Here is a 22,986-nt window from a genome sequence, read left to right on the forward strand (position 1 = left end):
TGGCATAAACACTTCACAGTTACACAAAAAGAGGAGAAACTGTAACATTTCACACCTCGTTTCTTCCCAGTTCACACACACGTCTTGAGCTTGTGCGCGTACACGTCCACACATCCACACCTGATCGTCTTCTAAGGGAGTGAATAATTACTTTGCCAAAGGGCACAACTGTGGTCCCTGGCTGGTATTTAAAGCCTTGTCACTGAATTTAAATCACCCCCTCCTCTTCATCGCTTCCTTTAGTTAAGTGGAAATGTCCTCTTTTCTGGCTAATAGAGAGATCACGGCCTTAATGTCTTCATCATGGCCTCTACCTCATCCTGCCACGTTGCATGACACAGACAGCCCAGGTTGAATTTCCACATTGGTGCCGACGTGTGAAGCAATTTGCCGTCATCCACCTCAATCCTAACTCCACTTTCTTTTTTTTTAATGCTACAGGATGCAGTGAAATGTAAAACCCTGAGCTTTGATATTAGTATTTTCATATATCCTTGTCTTGTTTTCCCTACGTAAGAATGATTTATAGATAAAACGTATTTTTCAAGCAGATGTAAGGAAAGTGTTGAATTGATGGAGGTGTGTGTGAAATTCTGCCCTTCTAATTAGTTTATTCGGTTATTCTTTCCTCTTCCCACCATGTTGTTAGCCTTAGGCCATCTGTGCTTTCTTTTGCAACAAGCTCTCACAGCCCCCCCAACCCCTCTCCACATCACACACACTCAACCCTTTCACTGCACTATAATTTTCCAGCCTCTCTTCTCTTACGGCCTCCATGGATCATGTTTGCCCCACAACCTGTGTCCAGAAATACAGTGAATTGCATATAGGGGTTGTAGTTATTAATCAAAAAGCCTGAAAGTCTGATCCTGTATTTGTCCTCGTCTGATGTAATCTTTCTCCCATGATGCTCTATGGTTGCGGAGACTTGAGCCCACCTGCTTGTCCCCTCTCCGCTCCGCACTCTCATGATTGTCGTGGCAGGGGGAGAGGGGACTATTAGGATGCTGGAACATGAAACCACTTAAAGTTGTACAGTATGTGTGTATTATTGTGTTTCTGTGTGTGTGTGTGTGTGTGTGTGTGTGTGTGCGTGTGTGTGTGCGTGTGTGTGTGTGGGCAGCGAGCGCATGTGTACATTTTGCATTTAAATATTTGTGGCTTGAAGAAAGAGCCGTGACCGTGACCACCCAGGCAATCCACAATCCAGAACGTCAAAGAACATCAAGTGGATTTGAATGAAGCGAGTGCAGTGAGGTGAGGTAAAACATTACATCTGGATGGAGTCGGTATCCAGGTAACAAAAGGCTCATCAGTTTCTATACCATCTGCAGTCCAGCATGATATGGAAAAAGACTTAATAGTGTCATACAAAGGTTTTTTATCAATGTATAAATCTGTAAAATTATTATTTTTTAATTAAACGTACTTTATGTACAATTCATTCAGATGTGGTTCAGTTTTATTGGTACTCATATTTCCTCAGACTTTCATCCTTCTTGGGGTGAAAAAGCCTCCGAAACAGCATTCACACAATAATGAGACACCAAAATCTCTGAAACCTCAGACTTAATGAAATTTTCAGATGGGTTAGCAAGATGACCCAACACACCAACTCAATATTAGCAGAGGTTTTGGGGATACATTAGTCTTTTTTAACATGAAGAAATAATTTACCAAAAAATAGATTAAAAAAACTGAATTAGGCAAAGAAGATTGCAGCCTTTTAATGTGGCTGCCATCTGGGAGAAACCTGGATCATATTAGTAACAGATGACTAATGAAATCAGATTTTTCTTCTTCTTTTTTTTTAAAACCAAACCTCTGTACCCAGTCTGCTCCTGTATATAATCAAATTGGTACACCAGTCTAATCCGCACTGATTATTTCAAAGTGTGAAGAAATGAGAGCGTGTTGGTTCAGCCTCAACTTTGTCAACACTGTTAGTGAGGAGATGATGTCGCAGGGTGCAATATCTACCAGCAGAGCAATACTACACTTTGTGGTGTAACATGTCCTGGAGGAAAATGACTGCTAATTATTATTCTACAGGATAAAATTGCAAACCTGATAGCCTTGTTATTCAAAACAAGGTGCTAACAAGACGACCGTCGTGCAATCCCTCCTGTCTTCCCTTCGCTCTCCTTGTCTCTTGTTCAATTTTTTTTTCTTCCAGACACACGTTTTCATACCTCAAGGTTATTTTTCTGAATGTCTATTTATCATTTCAAGCTTTGCACGCCTTCTCCCGCCTCCTTGTGCCATGACTAGTTATTTTCTCAATTGACTATAGTCCAGCTTCCCATTACTCATGCTGAAATGCCCTTTCCTTTCTGAGAAGCTCCCTCTCCTGTATTGTTTTCTCTTCTTGGACAACCAAAAAGCGCCTGAATGTGTTGTAAAAACCTTCATATCTGTTATCAATGATCGCTGCCTACAGTCACCACCTTCTGTGTGTGTCTGTGCACGTGTCGCAGTATTTGTATCCATGTGAATGTTTTTGACCCAGTATGCTTCTCTCACATATTTCACATTAACCTCAATCCTGCTTTCTTCCAAATTAGATTTCTATTCTTCTGTCTCTATGTTGACTTATTTGCTTCCCTTTCATCATCTCCGGCAAGGTTATCCCGAGGCAGGCAACACTTTTATGGGAATAAGGGGGCGTGGAGGAGGAGGAGGAGGAGGGAGGGGGGGTGTAGGGCCTAGCTGTGCCGCCAGCCATGCCTTAATCGATCTTGTTTAAAGGGATGTTGTGAGCTGAATCTTTGAGCCCATCCCCTCGTTAACAGTTGTCTGGGATTTAATTAAGAAGTAGAATGAATTTAATGTCAATTACATCTTAAAATGAAGGGGAGTGGGGGGGGGGGTGTGCAAAGATGCACAACAAAGAAACAGAGATTGAGAAAGTGGAGAGGAAAAAAGGAAAGAGGAGGCTAATTAGGAGTTGTGTTCATGCATCATTCCAGTTGAAACATTTCCTTCCTCTCTCTCTCAACCCCATTTCCTCTCTGCTCCTTCTTCTTCTGTTTCTCCCTCTCTCTGCATGTATATCTGTTGGAGCTCTCAGCAAAAAAATGTTGTCACATCTTTTCTTTTGCCGTTGGCACACAGTATGGGTATGCAAATATGAGAAAATAGAGACTTCAGCATTGTTGACACACGCTTCCTACACATGAAGCACAAGCAGGTATAAGACTATAGTCCGTTTCTCTACTATTTGAAATGATTTAAGTACTTTCGTGTACTTTATTGATTTTTAGAATGTTGAAAACCACAGTAAATGCCATCGTATCATCCATACAGTATATCATCCATTTGACATAAAGAAACGAAACCATAAGGAACAAAAAGATAAAACAGACAACCTCCACTGCATGACCCACATTTAAATACAACTTTATTCAGGTCTGAGGACTCTTAGCTTTTATATATATATATAGATATATATTTATATATTTATATATATGTATATTTATATTTTGACAGTCAGGGTTTGTTACTATTCTTTGCTGAGTGGACCAATGTTGTCTTGCAGTCTCTAAGGCCAAATATCCGCGCATCTGTTGGCACTAGATGGGTCAACAGTAAGGCTGCTGCTGTAACAACACTGTTCATCCCACAGCAACATGAATGTCTTTTAAAACTTAGTTCAGCAGCCTTTTCTTTAAGTCACCCTGGAGAGGCGGAGAGGGTGGAGTCTCACTGAGAGTATTGCTGTAAATCTGAGAGGATCGGTAAGGAGCAAAATAAGGGTCCTCTTCCCGGCAGGTAACCCAACATGTGTCCATGTTTTATTTTTTTCAACATCAGTTCGGTGCTGCGAGCTCATGTTGCCCGGCTTTGATTCCAACATGTGTGAATATCCAGCTTCTCTCCGGATGCCCTGCAGGAGGGGGGGAGAGGAGTATTGAGGTTACTGGGGCGTATCTGTGTCGGGCACTCCGTTGGCATGCTCTCGAGGAGATTTCATGTCCTCACAATCCAGGGGCTTATGTAAGATGCTTTGAACAGGAGAGAGGAAAATACCTAAACCAGCAAATCTTAAGAGCTGTGTGTGTGCACGCATTTGTTTGATGGGATATAGATATAGAGAGAAATAGATAGATAGTGAAGGAGAGAGGGGAGTTCTCATTGCTGACGTTCAGTTGGCTCGCCGTTAAACTCACAGAGATTAGCCGGCTCAGCTCAGCACTGTGCACAAGAGGGTGGGTGGGGCAGCAATGAGGAACTACCCACAGCAGGGTTCAACGCCAGGGTAAGGGAGGTAGTGAGGGTACGAAGGCTGAGGCCAGTCAGCCGGGTCACACACAGGGAGTTGGGGGGTCAACAGCGTGAAGACAGCAGGGCGTAACATGCAGATGTCTGGAGGGAAAAGGGGCAGACAGGGGTGGAGGGTGAGGAAATGAATGAATACAGCATGAGCAGTCATTCTTTCCAGCATTACAGGAGCAGGACCTTCAGGCAAGTGTCAGGTGTTTAGTTTGAGTTGCTTCCAGAACTACATCTATATTGCATGCTCTACTGGGACCCTGTATGTATACCTTCAAATAAATACTACATAAACTGTTACTGTGACGTAGAGGATATCACAATCTGATTGCTTCCATCCAAAGTCTCTATATATACTGTATGCTCTCTCAAAGTTGGCACTCTGGAAAATCCCCTCTACAGGGATTCTTGATTGTGAGACACTAACAGTAAGAGATAAGCCGGATGGATACTTGTGTTGTTAACAGGCAAGGTTGCTTATATGGAATATTTACCCAGATGAAACAAACACAAGCAAGAGGAGACAGAGTTTTGGCTTTGCCAGATGAACAGCCGTTGTCGCGGCTGCAGGTGGTGTTGCTGTCTGTCCCCTGCAGACATGCCTGTGCGCTGATGCCATTTGCTCTGGGCCACAAGTTGATTTCATCGCACGTGGAGAGGAACTACCCCCCTCTTTAAGAGTAAATTAAAAACTCTGAGCTTTGATGTGCAGATTTACAGGTCCTTGTTACTATCTTTAGCACTGCGCCTGTGTTTTCCCCTCCTACTCTCGCTCATCCAAGCTCACACAGAGCGGGGCAAGGCGATTGTATTTATGTCTGGCCTTATGCTACCACCCACAGGAGGATGGCTTCATGGTGACCGCTCACTGCTGCACCTGTCCACCTGGGACATCACTGCACAGTTTCAGCCAAGCGTGCACATGTACGGATCTCGTCCGTATCCCTGGTATCAGAGCACATTAGCATCAAACAGGTTATCTGATATCACCGTTTAATGACTCTTCACACCTGTCTTGTGACTGTTCATCATTAATGAACCGAGAAGTCATCGCGTCCGTACAAACAGGATAGCGGTAACCTCTCAGCACACAAAAATGTCAGGCTTCCTAATTCATAGCTCCATTGTACGCTGCTCTTCACTGATATTGTTTGTGAGAGCAACATGAGACGGGCCAGCCAGTGGCCATTTATCTTAATGAGCGCAGTTAACTCTGAGCTGAGCTTTGGCTGCTGGCTCCATGCAAAAACACAACAATCCCCGTGAACGTCCTCTTATCCTCCTACCCGCTGACTTGATTTTTAGGAATACATTTTGCCCTCTCGTTGAAACCTTAATTAGTTCTAAAGGAGATTAAATTATATGTAATTATTATGATAATATTTTCATTTATTCAAGATAACGGGCTGACTTTAGTGAGCACAGTATTTGTCGGGAGAGAGCAATCTCCCTCACACAGTCAAAGTTATCAAGGCGTGAAATCAGGAATCCTGACGGCAACAAAATGTAATCTTTTTCATACAGAGGGGACAATAGAAGGAGCTGCATACTCTACATCTCCTTCTCCACTTTAATTAAAAGAGCTCACTGAATCTCTCTCTCTCTCCCTCTCTCACTCCCCCACCTCCCTCTCTCTCTCTTAAGTGTGGAGGGCCAATTCTATCTCTATGCAGAATCTAGTTATTTCCCTTGCACTGAACTTGTCTTAAGCCCTGGCCCTGAATCTTTGTTGAGCAATTGCTTTTTCTTGCAAATTTTATTATTTATTCTCCGCCCCCCCCCCCCCCCCCCTCCATCTTTTCCGTCTTTCATCAGAAGGCAGGTGACAGAAATGCTGGATATAAATTTGGCAGGGTGTTAAGAGTAAACACTGCACGTCGGGAATGACATGATGGGATGATTACAAGTGAGCAGGGAGGGAGAAACTGAGTAAGAAGAGGAGTTTTGAAACATGTTCTGGGAATGGATTTCAGTTCACATAAAAAAAAGTGCCCTTTAAAAGGACCTTGAGTGTTACCTGAATGATCCTGTGGTTGGTTACACTTTACATTCAGCTGTTCTCTGTGGGAAAGAAAAAACAATGCTTTGTGTTCCCTCTGGTAAGTTTTACATCATGATTGTTTTTTTTTCTTCTCCTTTACAGTGTACGCTGTTTAAACACTGTATGCTGCTTTGTAATAAAGTCTGAATTTGTATACAACTCTTCGGTGAATCTTATCCAAGCATTTAAATGCTCGCTTTCTCTCAAAAGACTGTCTTGTGACTGTGTAAAAGAGAAATATCATAAATGGTGATTAAAAGGACATTCAGACAACATTCACAAATGACTTGATGGAAGAGGGAAATAACCTGGCGAGAAGTTGGCATTTAGAAACTGGATTGAGGTAAGAATGTGCGTGTTGGCGGTATTTAATTTACATTACCAGTCCAGTTAATGAATGCTGCAGTTAAGCATTCCAAATGCCTCGTTATCTGCATACTGTAGTATTTGTTTTGCATATATGTTTTTACATCTTACTATAGTCAGGCTACAGAGAGGGTTTTTTTTTAAGGTGTCTCACTACCACAGTGGCACTGAAGACGATTAACAGCCCTGGTTTCCTCCTCAAGTGATGCAGTCATTCCTACTCACACCCCTTTTTCCTCTCCCCTCCCACCTCTCCTATCCCCCTCAAGTGTTCTAGCCCGAGGGCAGGTAGGGCATCTCGTTATGGTAGTTGTAGTCCGGGCAAACCTTCTGGACCAGGCGGTAGTCCGTACTGTAGAAGGAAATATAGATACAGATGACTTTGAAAGGCTTAGAGCAAATCCAGGACACGTGACTCTGAATCTGCTCCTGGAAGCAGGTCTTGGACGGGTCGTAGTTGCACAGCGAGGTGCGCTTGCTGCGATCCACCTTCTCATAGTCCACGCGGCAGTTGAAGATCTTGGAGTCCTTGGGGTAGACCACGCTCTGGCGCTCTAGGTCAAACTCCACCGCCTTAACAGGGGGCACCAGGCTGACCGAGATGTTTCCCTGGCCCGTGGAGTTGTGTCGGAAGTAGACGCTGAACGTGCCGTTACCGTGGTCCACGATCTTGCCGGTGATCAGCAGGTTAAGCCGCACCGTCTTGATATTGGAATAGAAGTCTCCCCAGCCAAACATCTTCTTGAACTTGCCGGTCTTAACGATGGGCCGGCGTTTGACCCTGGAGCTCGAGGCGTCGGGTTTAAGGAGGTCGCTGCCCAACATCTCCCAGAACTCCTGTTTAGGAAACTCCTCCTTTGAGAAAGGGACCGGGGAGCGGTAGGGCAGCTCCAGAGAGGTGGCATTAGCCGCTCTGCTCTTACTGTGAAGCATCCAGCGGCTCAGGGGCGAGATCGACGCCTGCCCGCTCAGGAGGCCCACCGTCTTGGAAGAGTCGTCTGAAGAGCTCTTGGGGCTGGAGGAGTCGTCTTCTTGACCCAGGGCCACCTAAAGAGAGAAGAGGTGGAGGCGGGGAGGGGAGGGGAAATAGAGAAAGAAAATAGGCGGTTATTAGCAAGGTAGAGAGAAATGTGGACAGAAAACAAATTAAAGGTTTAATCGATACTTAATTTACCGTTCATACCTCTCGTGGTAGTAACCGTGACATTCTATCAATGTTATATATATAAATAAATGGTTGAAATTTTGCAGGTATAGCTATTATTACATTCTTTTGTTTACCTCGGCTGCAGGAGAAAATACTCCTTTATGTCTAGTTTTCACAGAGCCGATGTAATTCCCTAAGCTCACATGTAATGGGCCCGTATGCCTCTTTCGAGCTACTGGAGATGCCAGAGGGATCAAAGAGCGGTTTCAAACAGAAAATCCACACCAAAACTGGATTCACATAAAGTCTGTTACTCCCATGGTCACGGGCAGTTTAATCGATATTTGTGAGGGTGGACAATTTTCTTTAGAGGCTGCAATCCTGTAAAACAATAAAGCTATGTCATTAAGAAATGCCGTCTAAAGTTGTTTCCCTGACAATAGATGTTGGACCAAAATGAGCAGGATTCAAGGTAGCAGTTATAAAACACTTATTATTGTATTGCCAAAGCTCCGAGGTGTTATCTTAATGATTCTCACTCTCAACTATTGCATTTAGAAAAGGTCACTTGAAGATCTTCTAACTGGAGAGAAATTGTTTTATATAAAATCCTAAATGAACAAACTGGAAGAGGAAAGCAGACTATGCCGTTTTTCCTGTTTTAAAATGAGCTTTTAGCTTCTTAAACACTGCGGTGTGAATCTGTGAACAGTGGGAAGTATTATTGCCTCGAAATATTTGGTTGGAGGATCAAAGTGTTTGAGAAAGGGGAGGGGAGCAAGCAGGGGGGCAGAAGAATAAAGTGTAATGTCCAATTAAGACTTCCAGTGTTTTAATTAAAGAAAAAAATCTGTATCGGCACACACACAAAGCTGTCAGATGTTAACATCAACTGAAGGGAGGGGAAGAGTAGTGAGGGAGATAAGAGTGCTGCTGTGCTCAGCAGTAGCTTTGTGAAGAGGATGTGAATGTGAGAGCAAAGTAATGGGTAATTATTCAACAGTAATGCTCTATTAACAGGTAGCTTCTGTCTAATGTGCCATGGAAGTATCCAGCATGGTTATGTCCTGGGTTCAGTAGTGGAGAACACACACACACACACACACACACACACACACACACACACACACATACACACACACCCTTTGTGAATTTTAAGTTGTGGTAAACGTAAACAATAAGTGATGCAAATGTGAACGGCAGAGTAAGTTTGTGTGTGCGTTGTACCCGGAGAGATTTTACAATGATGCATAATGCATGCATCCCTGTCTGTGCTCTGATCCATCTACTGTCTTGACTGCCAGGGCTTCCTTATACAGGCTTAGTCAGGATTATTAAGTCTGACTCATTTTTATTCCATTTTATGCAGGTTTTTCAAGCTCTCTCAGATTTGTTCACTTGCACCGCAGTCAGTCAGCGATATTGATTTTCTGTCTCTCTGAAAACATGTATTTCCTTTCATAACAACGTGTATCGCATTTCAACTTCCCTTGTGAGGATTCCCACTGATGTGATTGTGGTCTGGTGTTTGGACTGAGATAAGAGGACTCCCTTCTTTCCTTAATCTGGCCTTATTCCCACGGGGAGTTCGAGGCCAGACGCCCTCTCCTCTAGTTACCTGTCTGCTGCTACGCTACACTGCCACTCAGATCCTTTAGCCTCCCCGCAGGGACCGATAACAGCTCTGACAAGGACTCTTTCCTCTTGAATCAGATAGTTCTGATAGCGTCCTCGAGAATCCAGAACTCATTAATAATAAACACAAATTTAGAGGAACTGAAGAGATATTGATTTTAATCTTTTCAAATGTATCTTTGCTTTTTTCACAGAGGGATGTTGAGGACAGGCTGAATGACTTTGATGACAAATATACCATTTTATAGCTCCTATTGAAGCCCTAGTTTGTGTTTGATTTCTCTTCTTCAATGAGCCAGTGGCTGCTGGGCACAGAGGGTAGCACTCTGCCTGCCTCCCTAGATAGCACTTAAGAGGCCCTGCAGTTTCCTACAAAAAAGCCCTTTAGGGTTCTGGAAAAAATATGTCATTCTTGATTTCTATGAAACTGTCCATTGCTTTTAAGATCCTGATAATTTTGCCAGCGCTTTCGCTTGTCTAGAGTGACTCTCAGACAGAGCCAATGCTCATATCTGAGCAAAAACATATTGCAGGGATCTTTGTAGCTTACGTATTGAGCAAGGCATCCCTCCCTCTCTTGCACAGTCTTCATTAGAGAGCTGAGAGGCCAGACTGCAGGAGAAGAGATGAAGTGAGCATTGTGCTTCTGTTGAACAGATGATTTAAGTGTCTGGCACCGCTGGAGGTGTCAGATTCAGTGTGCAGCATCATTGTCAAAGACAAATGTTACAATGAGCTTAATATGGCTCTGACAAAAAGAAGTAAAAAACCGTAGCCAGTTCTGTAATTATTGCTGCAGAGGAAGAACACGTACTGTGCAGTTGTCCACACCGCTATGATGCCTTAAAATGCAATTTAAATGCACAGCCTTTTAATTTGCGGGTAAACGTTATTGTAAGTAGCCTGTAGTGTGTATTCTTAATTATAATTTTCACGTGTTCAAACTGTTGGTGGTTTGGGGAACGCCACATCTCTGAGGTCACTGAGGTCACATTTTATATGGCAGCAAAGAACACATTTCTCATCGTTAAATATTATAACAAGCATTATTTTTTCACTCCATTCTCAAAACTGCACACTGTTACAACTCTCTCGCCATTCTGCATTTAACTAGGAGAGTATATGAGGTGTACCATTTAATTATCAGCACTCTTCCCACTTTGACTCATGCAATGTAAGCAAGTTGAATGGTGTAGCATAACCCCTGACTTCCCTGTCGTTTTCACCCCACAATGCCAAAGGTTTTAATACATTGCTTCATTTTACTGGAATATTTTTAACATTTTTTTTGTATGCATACCCTGACATTGATTTGTTAACAGGCAAGACATAATGTTGGGTATTCATCTCACTCACTTGCTTTCATATTTAAAATCAAGTCTAAGAAGTCATCCTTTGATGATGCACCCAGAGATGGCTTCTACTTTTTCTTTTTTAGTTATCAGTGTCATAGCACTGCAGAAGTGTTTTAAAAGACTTCAGTGGATTATTCTAGGGCTGCAAATGCAATGTAAAAAGTTTACTGTTCACTAGGTCATACCAAAATATGCATCTAACTACAAAGCAAAGACTCTCTGTCTTTCTGTCTGTCGGTGTATGTATGTCCTTTGCATATCTCAAGAACTGTTCATCCAGTCTACTTCACACTTGGTTGGTGTGTTGCTGTGGACGCAATGAAGTGCAACATGGAGCGTGAGGTTGTTTGGATGAGAAATGTTAAAGATATCATTAAAAGAACACATGTAGCCGATCTCAGCCCTTTCCAATATGGCGGCTACAAATACCTGTGTAGATACCGACAGTGCATTTGTTTACTAGTGGATCTTTAACCTGCCTGAAGTGACACACAGCAGCTAATACAGATAACACATGATGACAGTTTCACCTCAATGAAACTAATCTAAGCAAAAATCTAACTAAAAAGGAAAGATTGTCTGTCTGTCTGTCTGCATGTATGCGTGTCTGTCCCATCTGATCGACTTCACACTTGGTGGGTGTATGGTTGAGGACCCCAGGAAATGCAGTGTTGAGGGTGAAGTTGTTTGGATGAGCAGTTCTCAAAAAAGCAGCAAGCAGTAATATCTGAGGCCAAGCAAATAGCCCGTTCTGGATAGTGTTATGTTGACATGTACTGTACATATTACAGTGTATAGTGAACTGTTGCTTTGAAAGGCTGTAGTCAGTAGAAGAACAAGATCATTTCAGAACAAGTTTGTTTTGTTTCATGAAGCTTGGCAAGATTTATCCCAGCTTTAAGTACAGTAGGCAAAGTGTGGGCGATGGGCAATCAGGTCTTAGTGAGGGGGCGGAGGTTCAGGGTGATTTTGTCATTTGTCATGTGCACTAAGTGAGTCAGTGAATCGGCTGGAGAGGATGGGAGGTGGCTGCAGGCTCTGTCGCTGTGGTAATTGTGAGTCATTCAGCCTCAATGAGCACAGGCCCCAGGCCTCTCTCCCAGCAGGGAGTGTGGAGAGGGGAGCGATCCTCACAAGCCTGCCAGCTCCACAGGCAATAATCAGCCTGTTACAGTGACAGGTACACCGCTTTAACCCCTTTCCCCTGGTGACAGAAGCACACTATTGCCATAATATAGCACAGAGATAAGGGAGCCACTTAACTGAAATCTGTGCCATAACTCTCACAGAAGCCCGGGACTGGTGACAGACCAGTGTATCAACCAATGAAGTGGATACTGCACTGAAATTAAAATCAGTTTACACACTGAGACATCATTTGTTGGCCTCCTGAAAATGCAGGAGTTGCAACTTGTCTTACTACTAATCCTACTCGTCCTTACTTCATACATTGATTAGTCGATCAACAATTATGTTGATAAATGAGTAAACATATTTTTCTACATTCAGCATTATCTGGTTGCAGCTTCTTTTGCTGCTTTTCTCTGTTTTATATGATTTTAAATTTCAACATCTATAGATTTTGGAAGGTTTTTGCTAATTCTGACAGGCGTTTTTTCTTATAGATTAATTACTTTATAAAAGCATCTATAATCAGTGTTTTTTTTATTACATCAATTAATTAAATGGTTATGTGTAAGGGGTCACTTTTAATGAGGAACCCACCCGGGATTGTAACCTGATTCTGCAGCTCTCCTCAGCTCTCATCATTTTGGTTTCAAACTCTTGTTTTGGTTCACTCTCACAGCTCTCATAACATTGTGTTTGGTCACAGTAGGCAGCTGTTTTCAGGGAAACATCTCTAAAAATTGAGCACCAAATGTTATCAGATAGCACAGCATTTACGTAGCAGTTAAAGGGATGGATATTTAGAGCTAAAAGGAGAATGATTCATGCAGTGGGTGGACACCAGCAAGACAAAATGAAATCTTATGTCCCTTTATATCTGCTTAAATGTCTAAATAGGCAAATGTTTGTTAACAACTTTGCGATATCAACCTATAAGTTCTCAGTGTTTCTGCTCACAGCTTGTTTCTGCTGCCCCTTAGTGGCCAAAAGTTAGTTATTGGTGGTTTAAATAATAAAGGAAATATCATAGATGATTCAATAGATTGGCAGATAATAAAAATTAAAGGTAGCACTAGACTGTGGCTCTATTTGCGAAGAAATATACATATATACTATATTTCTATTATATGTGAGCACTAATTTGGCAACTTCCTGATCAGTCTTTGTTAAAACCGACTTCATTTGGTTAATTGAGTGAAAACTTTTAGATGTCTCTATCACATAAAAATACTCCCTCCACAGCATTTCACTGATTTTAATTTGGCATAGAGATCAATTTTACAGTCTTTTGACCTGCAAATCACCAAACATCGTAAAGATGCAAGATCTGGAAAAAAGTTGATTGATCGATTGATTGATTGACTGATTGATACAGAGAATCAGCCTGAACAGCCACCCAGCAGAGCAGGGATGAAAGCATGTGCTTGTCCTGGTGAGTCGACAAGTTCAATACGCACTCAATTTTCCTCTGGCTGTTGCATTGAAATCTTCATCTCTAATATGACATCAATTTTTAATTAAAGACCCAGGCAGCTCAGATTTCTTAAGTGTTCGTCAATGCTTTATTCTTTTTTTTCTCTCTTTCGCTTTCCGTCTCCTCTCTCCGTCTCCACATCTAATATGCTCACTGCAGGAGACTTCTATGTTACATGATTAAAGTCTGAAAATGGCTGTGCCCTTATAACTAATTATTCTTCTGGCTAGTGTAGATCCAAGAGGAGGTGAGGAAGAGAAAGGCAATTTCACAAGAAACAAGCCATTTGACTCTTAATGAATAATTTACTCCAGCTTCTCAGGGGTCACTAGAGCTTAGATCTGCAGTGGGTGAACAAACTCACGACACTGAATCTTTCTCTTTTAAACTCTTTTCCACCTTCTCTTATACCTTCTCTCTTTTTCTGCGTCCTCCACCTTCTTCCCCGTCTCATTTTGGACAGATTCAGTTGTGTGGTCTCAGTGGATTTGGGCTCATTCTGTATGCTCAGGGAGAAGCCAAGCTCTGAATTGGCTATCAAATTTTTACATTATAAGATATCGACAAGTTGGTGGTGCGAGGAGGAGGGTGGAGAGGGGGGCGGCAAGGGGATGGTTTCTCCCCAGTCTCTCCCAAGGGAGCGGGGAGCAAAGCAAGGGCTGATGGGACGGAGCTGATTGAAGTGCTGCTACAGTATTCACACCTGTCTGGTTAAAGCTGCCAGGACTTTACAATCGTCTCATGGAGGTTCAAAAAAATTCAAAACCTCCACTCAACTGCTGGCTTATTGAGGTCTGTTGCATGACTTAATGCTGTAGTATTTCTGTTGGATTTTAGGTGCATAGAAACAAATAGCTGAACAGTTGCCAGTTAAAACATTCTTTCTTTTTGCACACACCAACCATTAATATGCTCATGTGCAAGGCAGTTCAATTGCTTAAGTGAAGGTGACTGATTTGACTGTGCAGCTCCCAGCACGCAATGTGTGTAAGGAGACTCTCCTCCCAAGAAAACTCAGTCATACAGTATGTTTAGAATCAAGTGACAAAGCCCACTAATCAGAAAACTCAATGTGTCGTTCTGTGTGCAGACAAAAGACATATTTTGTTATTTAATCTGGAGGATTTGTTGTGAGATGTGTGCAAATGTGTGAATATGTTCACACTTATCACTAAAAGGCAATGAATCTTGGCGTCGGATAATTAGTGGACATCTCTAAATACAGCTGTGGTTGCAGGACTGGATGGCTTCAGCTCGAAGGTGCACCAGATGTGTCCACATTTGTATGGGGAACACGAACGCCTCCCTGATTGCTTTGAAGCTCTGTCTAGTACGTTTTGCGGGTTGCATGCGTATAAGACTACAAACTAATTGATTTGCATATGCCAACAACAGCCAGGACTACTGAGAAGTCTCTACCCAAAGTGAACCAAACTGCCACAGCTATCTGTCTCTCTTGCAGAACTTTGTTTTTCTTTTCTTTTTGGCAGCAACAGTTTTTAACAGATAAAACAAAACATGAGCAGCGTAGTGAAATCTGATCCCATGTGCTTACCCGACAGACAAAGACAACTGATGTGCATCTTGACAACAGGTGTGAACTATAGTTCACCTCAAGTTGTATAGACACAATCAGGAAATGACAGCCTTGTTCAGATACTTTAAATGATACTTGTGTTTTGTGATTAGTGATCATTGATGGCGTCTTTTAGTCAGTGCAGTAAGAGGATGCATGTAAAGCCCAGCTGATATTGACCTATCACAGATATATCGGTGTTGATGGATATGTTGCCTGGTATGTGCTGATATATTTTTTAATTTTTTAAAGATATATAAGCATCATTTTATGTATACTTGATCATTTTTCTTAATTCAAGTTTAATATGTGCATGCTTTTTTTCCGCAAGTGTCTGATAACCACATTTGAGGGATTATTGCTAACAATTGTGTATTTATCTACATATTCTGTGCATTTCATTATTGCTATCAGCATCAGTCCATAAAATCCAGTATTGGTCGGGCCCTAGCATACCATGATCCTGCTTCAAAAAGGATACTTCAACCAGAGAAAATTGAATATATTGCATCTCCCACCAACAGTCAACATTGGTCTCTTTTAAGTATTAAGTGATCTTCTCTCAACCTTAACCTAACTAGGCTTTAACTACTGTATAGAGGCAGTAGTTCAGAAAATGCTTTTAAAAAGTCATATGACATTTTGTTAATGCACAACAAAATACCTTGTTGTGCTTTAGGTTAGCAGACATCGCAGCTCTTAACAGGGTCACTGTGAAAAAGGGCATGGATAAGTGCACGACTGCTCAAATGGACTTTTTCTGGACAAATAAAGGTTAATGTAACTGTGAGTCATCATTGTCCTATATATTCTACACCAATACAATCTTAGTTCAATACAGAAATCCCTGCGTTGTGCTAAAACGATCCTTTTATCCATTTACTGTACTTGAATTGCTCTCTTTCAAGCTCAGCCAAATTCCTAGATCCCTGTGGCTGTGCATTGCTTTAATTGGAAACCCCCACGTAAAGACCCTCAGTGGGCCTTGTCTGGACATGTGCACCACTCTGACCCTGAAAATCACTGTACCGTTACTGGGCAGCATGCTGGTGAACTAGCACAGTCGATGTTCATTCATGCAGGACAGACTGTTTACAGATTGTGAGAGAATTGAGAATATAAATGGGCTTTTGCTCCCTGGTTTCGTTCTTGCGTGGTGTCCAGTGGCTCCAGTCACACCGGGATGCGGTCAGCGTGAGCCTTAAAGCCTGCTGCATGAGCCAAAGCTTTCGTTTCCTTCAGCGTTAAACTGCAGTGACAGCCTGATGTTCCCTCTTCAAATAAACCCACATTCCCTGTTCCCTTATGGCCCTTTTCTTATATTGTCTCGATCTTGAAACAATGAGAATGTTACTCTATTTTGACACTATTTATAGTATTCTATAACAGTTTGCATTTTCACAATGCAGTAAAACAACTTTTACTATTGTCAGTGCCAGCAGAACCTCTCTGAAATTAAAACGTCTATTATGGATTTTCCCATCTTTCGTTATTCCTCCGTGTGAAAGTCAAGCGCATCTTTATCTGGATCCCCCGGGAGTTACGCCCACTCATTCTACCCAAGGCTATGAATCATTTTTTTTCTTTAAGCTGTGCACTGTAATCCACCTTTCACTATCCAAACCAGCAGACAAACCTACAGATATTCTTCCAGGGTCTGCACTGTCTCCCGTGCAGTCTCCCAGAGAGCAATGCCACAATAAATTGTGCTGGTTTTGAGCAGACAATGTACTCCGTCTCAGGACAGCTCGGCATTTCACCATGAAGGGCTGTCAGTGTGTCAGGGAGCACGCTTTCTCTCTGTCTGTCTCTCTCTTTCTGCTTGTCTATGCTGTGGATGTGGGGCTGCTGGGAGCCTGAGGCGGGGGATAGGGGGGAGGAAGTGGATGGTGGGTCCTCCACTGGGTTCCTCAGCGGGTGGTCAACGGGGGGAGAGAGGCGCACCACTGGGGTCATTCATGCTGTGGTTGTGCATAACTCAAGCTGTTTTACACCACAGGCAGGAAGTTACAGAGGCTGTCCATTATAACAGCAGCTGCCCTGCTTCTTAAAATATAAGGTTCCTGTGATGTCTCTCATTTGTAAAATATAAATTAAAATGTTAAAAAATCATACGGTTAGACTACCACAGATTTGCTGGCAGAGTCAAAAAAAAAGCCAAGAGCCATGTGGATCTACTTCAAGAGTAAATTTCTGGAGCAAAAGAAAACAGACAATTGTTATTTGATCATCTGTGCAAACTGACCACTATTGTACTGTTAACAGTGTAAATTTGGCGGTGAGGAATCTCGTAACACATGTTGGAGACACTCTGGGGAAAAGTTTACAAAATTGGAGGCAGTTCAAATCCAGATTGTAATTTGGGGTAGTGGAAGTTCTTGAGATCGAAGTTGAAGCTGAGTGTTTTTTTCAAATGATGAATAAACTTAACAAGCTCAAGTTTGTTGATTTGGGAAACATTAAGAACAGCAAAACAAACATTAAGAGCAGCAAATTCCAACCAACAACTTACAAAAAGGTTAATTGTGCAGTAATAATCATGTCATGTAATGATATTTTAGATCTTTCTTTAGGTCTGTTGTTATCTATCATCACTCTGAGGTATCATGGTCAAGTAACTCCCTCCAAAAACCCAACATAATCAAACATTTATGATTTTGTTCTCTGAACTGTGACTGCTAATTCCTTTATCGAGCGAAGGTTTATTCAACTGAAGCCCTTTAGCCATCTCTCCGACATCACCGCCTCCTGATCCTTTTTGCCCTCACAGGGGAAAAGTACAGGACAGATGTCATCAGTGTTATAAACTGCTCTGTCTGTAGCTGCAGCCAAACCCTCCCTTATGATAGAAATTTAACAATAATGAGTTTTGTGTTTCCGGCATCTGTGTGGGAGACGTGAAGAGGGGATGTGAGGTGGAGAGCGGAAGCTTATGAGCTCTGACATGCAGATTTCAACGATGATCGCAAAAAGGGGAGAATCAAGAGAGTGAGAAAGCCAAAAAAAAAAAAAAGAATTAGTATTCAGTCTGTTCCTGCTGTCTCACATTTGTGTCTGCATGCTATATACTGTATGCTGCATCAGACAGTGAAGATCTTTTCCATTTGTTTTCTCAGGATTAAGGTGGTATCTCTGCTTAGCCGGGGATGTATCTGGGTGGACAAGGTCAGCAACCCAGCGAGGAGGACAGGTATCTAAGAAACATGAATCTAAGACTTCATGACAGGCCAAAACGGAGAGAGGAGTCTGATGTGGTTAGAGTTAGTGTCAGATAGCCTCTGCTTTTTAACCTCACACACACATAAATCTTCAGGTTTGCACAGTGTGTGTTTGCACCATGCCTCTCATGGCATTCAAGGCAAATTACAGGCAGCCTTGCTTGGATTTGTATGCCTTTTTATTTTCCCTGTTCTTGTAGTGTATGATTCAAGTGCCCCATTGCTGTGGTGTACAGCTCAACTTGTCTTTGTTCTGAAAGGGATTTTGGCTTTGTGGAGCCTTCATTGTACAAATATAATTTGTTTTTTAATTGACAAGCCGTGTAAAATAAGTAAGTCTTTCCTTGCTCGCGGCAAAGTCAAATGGAGGGTGATGATAAAAGTTTAGAAATGGAAAACATTACCGTGCAAGCTCCACACTTTTTTCAACGTGCATTCATGCATGTTTCACGTTTTCTTTATATTTTTGAATTTCCTACGTGCATGCAAGGAGAAGATGACACAGAAACCTTAGAATATGTATGAATGTCTTTGCTGAAATTCAATCTGCAAAAAAAGTGACATTCTGTGCACCGCTTATGGAGGTGAAATTCAGTTATCAAGCATGATGGTCGAAGACTGCATCTGCACTGAAAGCAATCAGAAGGAGTATAAAGCGGTCCTGTCTTTCATGGCCACAGAGAGGCTACCTGACGCTCATCCCTTCTTGAAAAATCTTGTGTGAAAGAGCAGCTGCGAGCTCACGGCGAGCATATATGAAGAGCGGTGCCCCTGCATCCCCCTGTAAACTCCACATGAAGGTTATCGTACATGCAAGGTCAGAATTCCTGAATAAATAAGCTGTTTTGTGGATGTGCCCATGTATTAAAGCACAAACATCTATTTCATGCCCTCTTATCTGAGTACTGAATGAGTAACATTTTAATTGAGTTAAAAGAACGTCATTTAAAATAACACTCAGAACAGACAGTATGAAAAGTGGAGTGATTTCAGAATAATTGCAGGGGGTGAGAGTGTCGAGGGCACTTTATTCTTCTATTGGTAATCATTCAGACTGTTCGGGAAGTGTCTCGCTCACCTCACCCCTCCCAAATTTCACTGGCTGGGTTTGAGGATTCAGATTGTCAACCTTTCAGACACACTGCTGCAGTTGTAATTATGTGTGGATTATAGTAAGCGTATTTTTCTTGGATGTTTTAGAGGAAAAAAGGGTCAAAGAATCTGTGATGACTGTCAATGAGGTGCACAAACTTCTAAAGGTGTTTAACTCATTATTTTTCTAGCACTTTATCTATAACTCCTCACACTGCCTCTTCTTCTTCTTCTTCTTCATCTTTACACCACTCCATACCTGTTCTTTCTATTTCCAATGTGTCAACTTATCTTCGACAGGCACCTGTCTACGTCTGCTCACACTGCTGGCTCAGTTCACCTTGCATCTGCCGCATCTGTTAAGTGGTTAATTTTTGTCCTTACAACGATCGCTACTCCTGTATCTCAGCTCTGTTTTGCCAGCAACTGTCCCCTAATCACAATGACAGTGAAAAAACACCAAATATTGAAATCTCCACCTAAATTTTCCGCACATTAGTCTCTTGATATATGTGCACATTAGCCATTTAGTTCACTGAAACAAATCCAGTCTGCTTGCCGAGCGTCACAGCTGAAAAATAACTCTGCCAAAAATAAACATAATTTCTCAAGCAGTCAATTACATAACTGAGATGACTTATATTATTCATAACCCCTCATTCAAATACAGAGAATAATTAACACTTAAAACCTATCATTCATCATTTAAGCCACAACAGTGGCACCTTGTGTTAATAGTCATCTACAGTATATTAGTTGCCATTTACAAAATGTCCCTCGAGACTTAAAACCCTCTCTGAGAATTGCCGAGCTATTACAACAGAAAATCATCCAAATCGAATTTTTAATGCGTAGTAGGCTTATACGTTGATTAATCACCACTCTATTGCATAGTAAAAAGTTACTTAATTTATGAATTGCTCCATAATTTATCAATGTCACGGGGCTAATGAATTACCCAAGATCTCCTGCTGAGGGATGTCATGTACGTTTTTCATAGATACATGGTCTGGAGAGAGAGGGGGAGGAAAAAAAAAAATCTCCAATTAATTTCATTATCATTAGCCACAGACCTTCTGGGTTATGATAGGCTGTAGCCCTGCAGCTCACAAAAAGCTCCCAGAACCAAGACAACATTAGAGTGAGTGTTAAGCCTATTATCCAGCACTCTTGTATCTAGTTATACAGCGACTGAAAAGGCTCATTCCCCATATTTTAAGTCAGTGTGTGGTCTTGTCCTCCTCAGGGAGCTGCTCTGTTTCAACTGAGTAAATGTGTGTGTGTTCAGTCCATTTCAACCATCAAACATGGTCTGTTTGACCTCAGATCACCAAAAGGGCCATTACTTTAGTCTGAGCACCTGAATAACATCTTAATCGGAAAGCTTTAAGGTCATCCTTGAAGAGACGCCGACACAAACGGGTGCATCAAACAGGTACTCGACCTCACTTCAATATTTCTGCTGCACTTGTGTGTGTGGGTTTTTTTCCTTTCATTTTTGGAGCTTGCTCATTTCCTGGGTCCTGTGATGAGCGAGCTACTCAGCCCAGAGGCTTTCCGAGCAGGAGGATGTTTTCAAGTTATCTCAAGTGAATCAAGAGCTAATTTCTCATTAAAAGGCTGCTTTTTAATAAATTTGCAAACGCACAGGAAAGAGGAGTGGGTGATCTTGATTTGGTTGTAAGGTTATGTAATTTTGGAAGCATTCATTTAAGACAGAACATTAAATGTCACACAGATGGTGTTTTTAGCCAGTTGAGGTCTATAAGAACATAGTACAGATGTCTTCGGTAAAATATATACGTTCTTTTATCTCGTTTATTAATATCAGCTCAATTTAAGAGAAGAAAATGACTCAGACGCTTCAAAGTCATCTCCCCACCTACAGTATAAATTCAGTATGTAATATCTGACACTGCTGTAAGGTGATAGTCCTCAGAGTAGAGAATTTCCAAAAACAGCACTCCTTGACTCGTCCTTCTGTCGATCTTTGACATGAAAAAGTATTCCAGCCTCTTTATCCTCCCCACAGAGTGTCATTAAAAACAAAACTGATAAAATATGCGTTTGGAGTGCCTAAATGGGGTTAAATTAACCCTTAGATTAAACAAGTCTATTCTAAAGTCAAATATGTGGACGATTGGGAGGCAAACCAACTTTTTTTGTAGTTTGGTTGGAGACAGAAGCTAATGGATGAAAAATGTAACTCAAATCTAAGCAGCGAAATTATTTTTTTTTATTAGTTTCTTCTCTTGCACTGGTTAAAATGTCTGCTTCCAGTTTATTTAATTATGATGGTGCAATTGTGCTGCTTAACTATGTTACACACTTTCAGTTAATCCAATAATAGATAAAGAATGACAGGTTAAAAGACTGATGCGACTCAAAAATACGCACAGAGTAAAATACACTAGTGTTAGTCACCGGTGGCGAGGTGCGCTCTGCACGCTGCCAGCACGAGTGTCCGCTGGGAATAGTGATAGTGCACCCGCCGTACCTCTGCCGAGTAGGGTCACAGAGAATATTATTGTCTCAGGAGTTATAATAGACAATAGTATAAAACAGAGATCGAGAGAAATACGTTTGAATGCCAAGAAAATAACACAATCCCTGCAGCTCTGCGAGATGCACAATCTGATCTGAGCATCTGGTAATTTATCATTTTGACCAGCATCACCTCAGCTATCAGTTACCGTCCCCACATGTTTGAACGTACACATTTAGTGCACTTATATGACCGAGTTTGGAAGTTTTGGCGCAAATAAGGAAGCAGACATCTCACCGTACCTCACGACGCATGTATTAGTCTAATATAAGGTCATTTGGAGCTAAATGCGTAAAGACCTTTCTGTGACTCCCCCCCTCACTCCCACTCATTTCTTACCAAACAAGCGGTCCCGTTAAGGAGAAGCAGGATGAAGCCGTGGTTGGGACGCATCATTCCGGCGCGTAAAACCCACAGCTCCCCCTCACCGGTAGCAAAAAACAAAAATAAGATTTAAAAAAAACTCCCGCAGACGGGCTTTTCCTCCTTCAGGAAGATGCTTTTCCTCCGGCACCGGATCTCTCTCGGCTGACGCACGGTCCCATGTCCAAGGCAGGCTGAAGTGCTGCTTCCACAAACCTACAAATCACTTGGAGTCCCCTCCTTTTTTTGTCTTTTTCCCGGGTTTGAGTCAAATTAGTAGTGGTGTGAGAAATCCATGAATTTGCGGTAGGCTGTTATTATCCATGCAGAAAATAAAAGAGATCCCAGCTCAGACTGAAACGGGTTAACTGGGAAGTGGGTAGATCATATCTTGTTATCGGTGCCAGTGGAGATCCTACAGGGATGAAGCTGCAGCCTCCTGCAGAAACTGAGCGATGCTGAGACTGGGAAGAGGGAACAGTTTAACAGTTTCCATCCTCTCTCTCTCTCTCTCTCTCTCTCTCTCTCTCTCTCTCTCTATCTATCACACTCTCTCTCCCTCTCTCTATCTCTCTCTGTGTGCCTCTCCCCCTCTTCCTTCTCACCATGAATCTCCTTTCTCTCTTTCGCCCCCTCCCCTTATCTCCATCTCTCTCCACCTATCCAGCATCTCCCTCTTTCTCTTTTTCTAATTCAATCCACTCAATGCATTTCAGACACGCAATCAAAATAAAGAGCAATTAAAATAAACAAACAGTAGCCAAACAAAAAATA

At 42.0% G+C, this 22,986-nt stretch overlaps 1 protein-coding gene across 1 annotated transcript; it reads right to left on the minus strand.

The window, feature by feature from the left end:
* Positions 1-6,952: 6,952 nt before the first annotated feature.
* Positions 6,953-22,245, minus strand: LOC128378902 (neurexophilin-1). The gene is made up of 2 exons (XM_053338480.1): positions 22,189-22,245; positions 6,953-7,726 (listed from the first exon to the last, which is right to left on the minus strand). The coding sequence occupies exons 1-2, from the start codon at positions 22,243-22,245 to the stop codon at positions 6,953-6,955; spliced, it is 831 nt and encodes a 276-aa protein (XP_053194455.1).
* Between the last annotated feature and the right edge of the window lie 741 nt (positions 22,246-22,986).

This window comes from Scomber japonicus, chromosome 18 (assembly GCF_027409825.1).
Source record: "Scomber japonicus isolate fScoJap1 chromosome 18, fScoJap1.pri, whole genome shotgun sequence".
Taxonomy (NCBI): domain Eukaryota; kingdom Metazoa; phylum Chordata; class Actinopteri; order Scombriformes; family Scombridae; genus Scomber; species Scomber japonicus.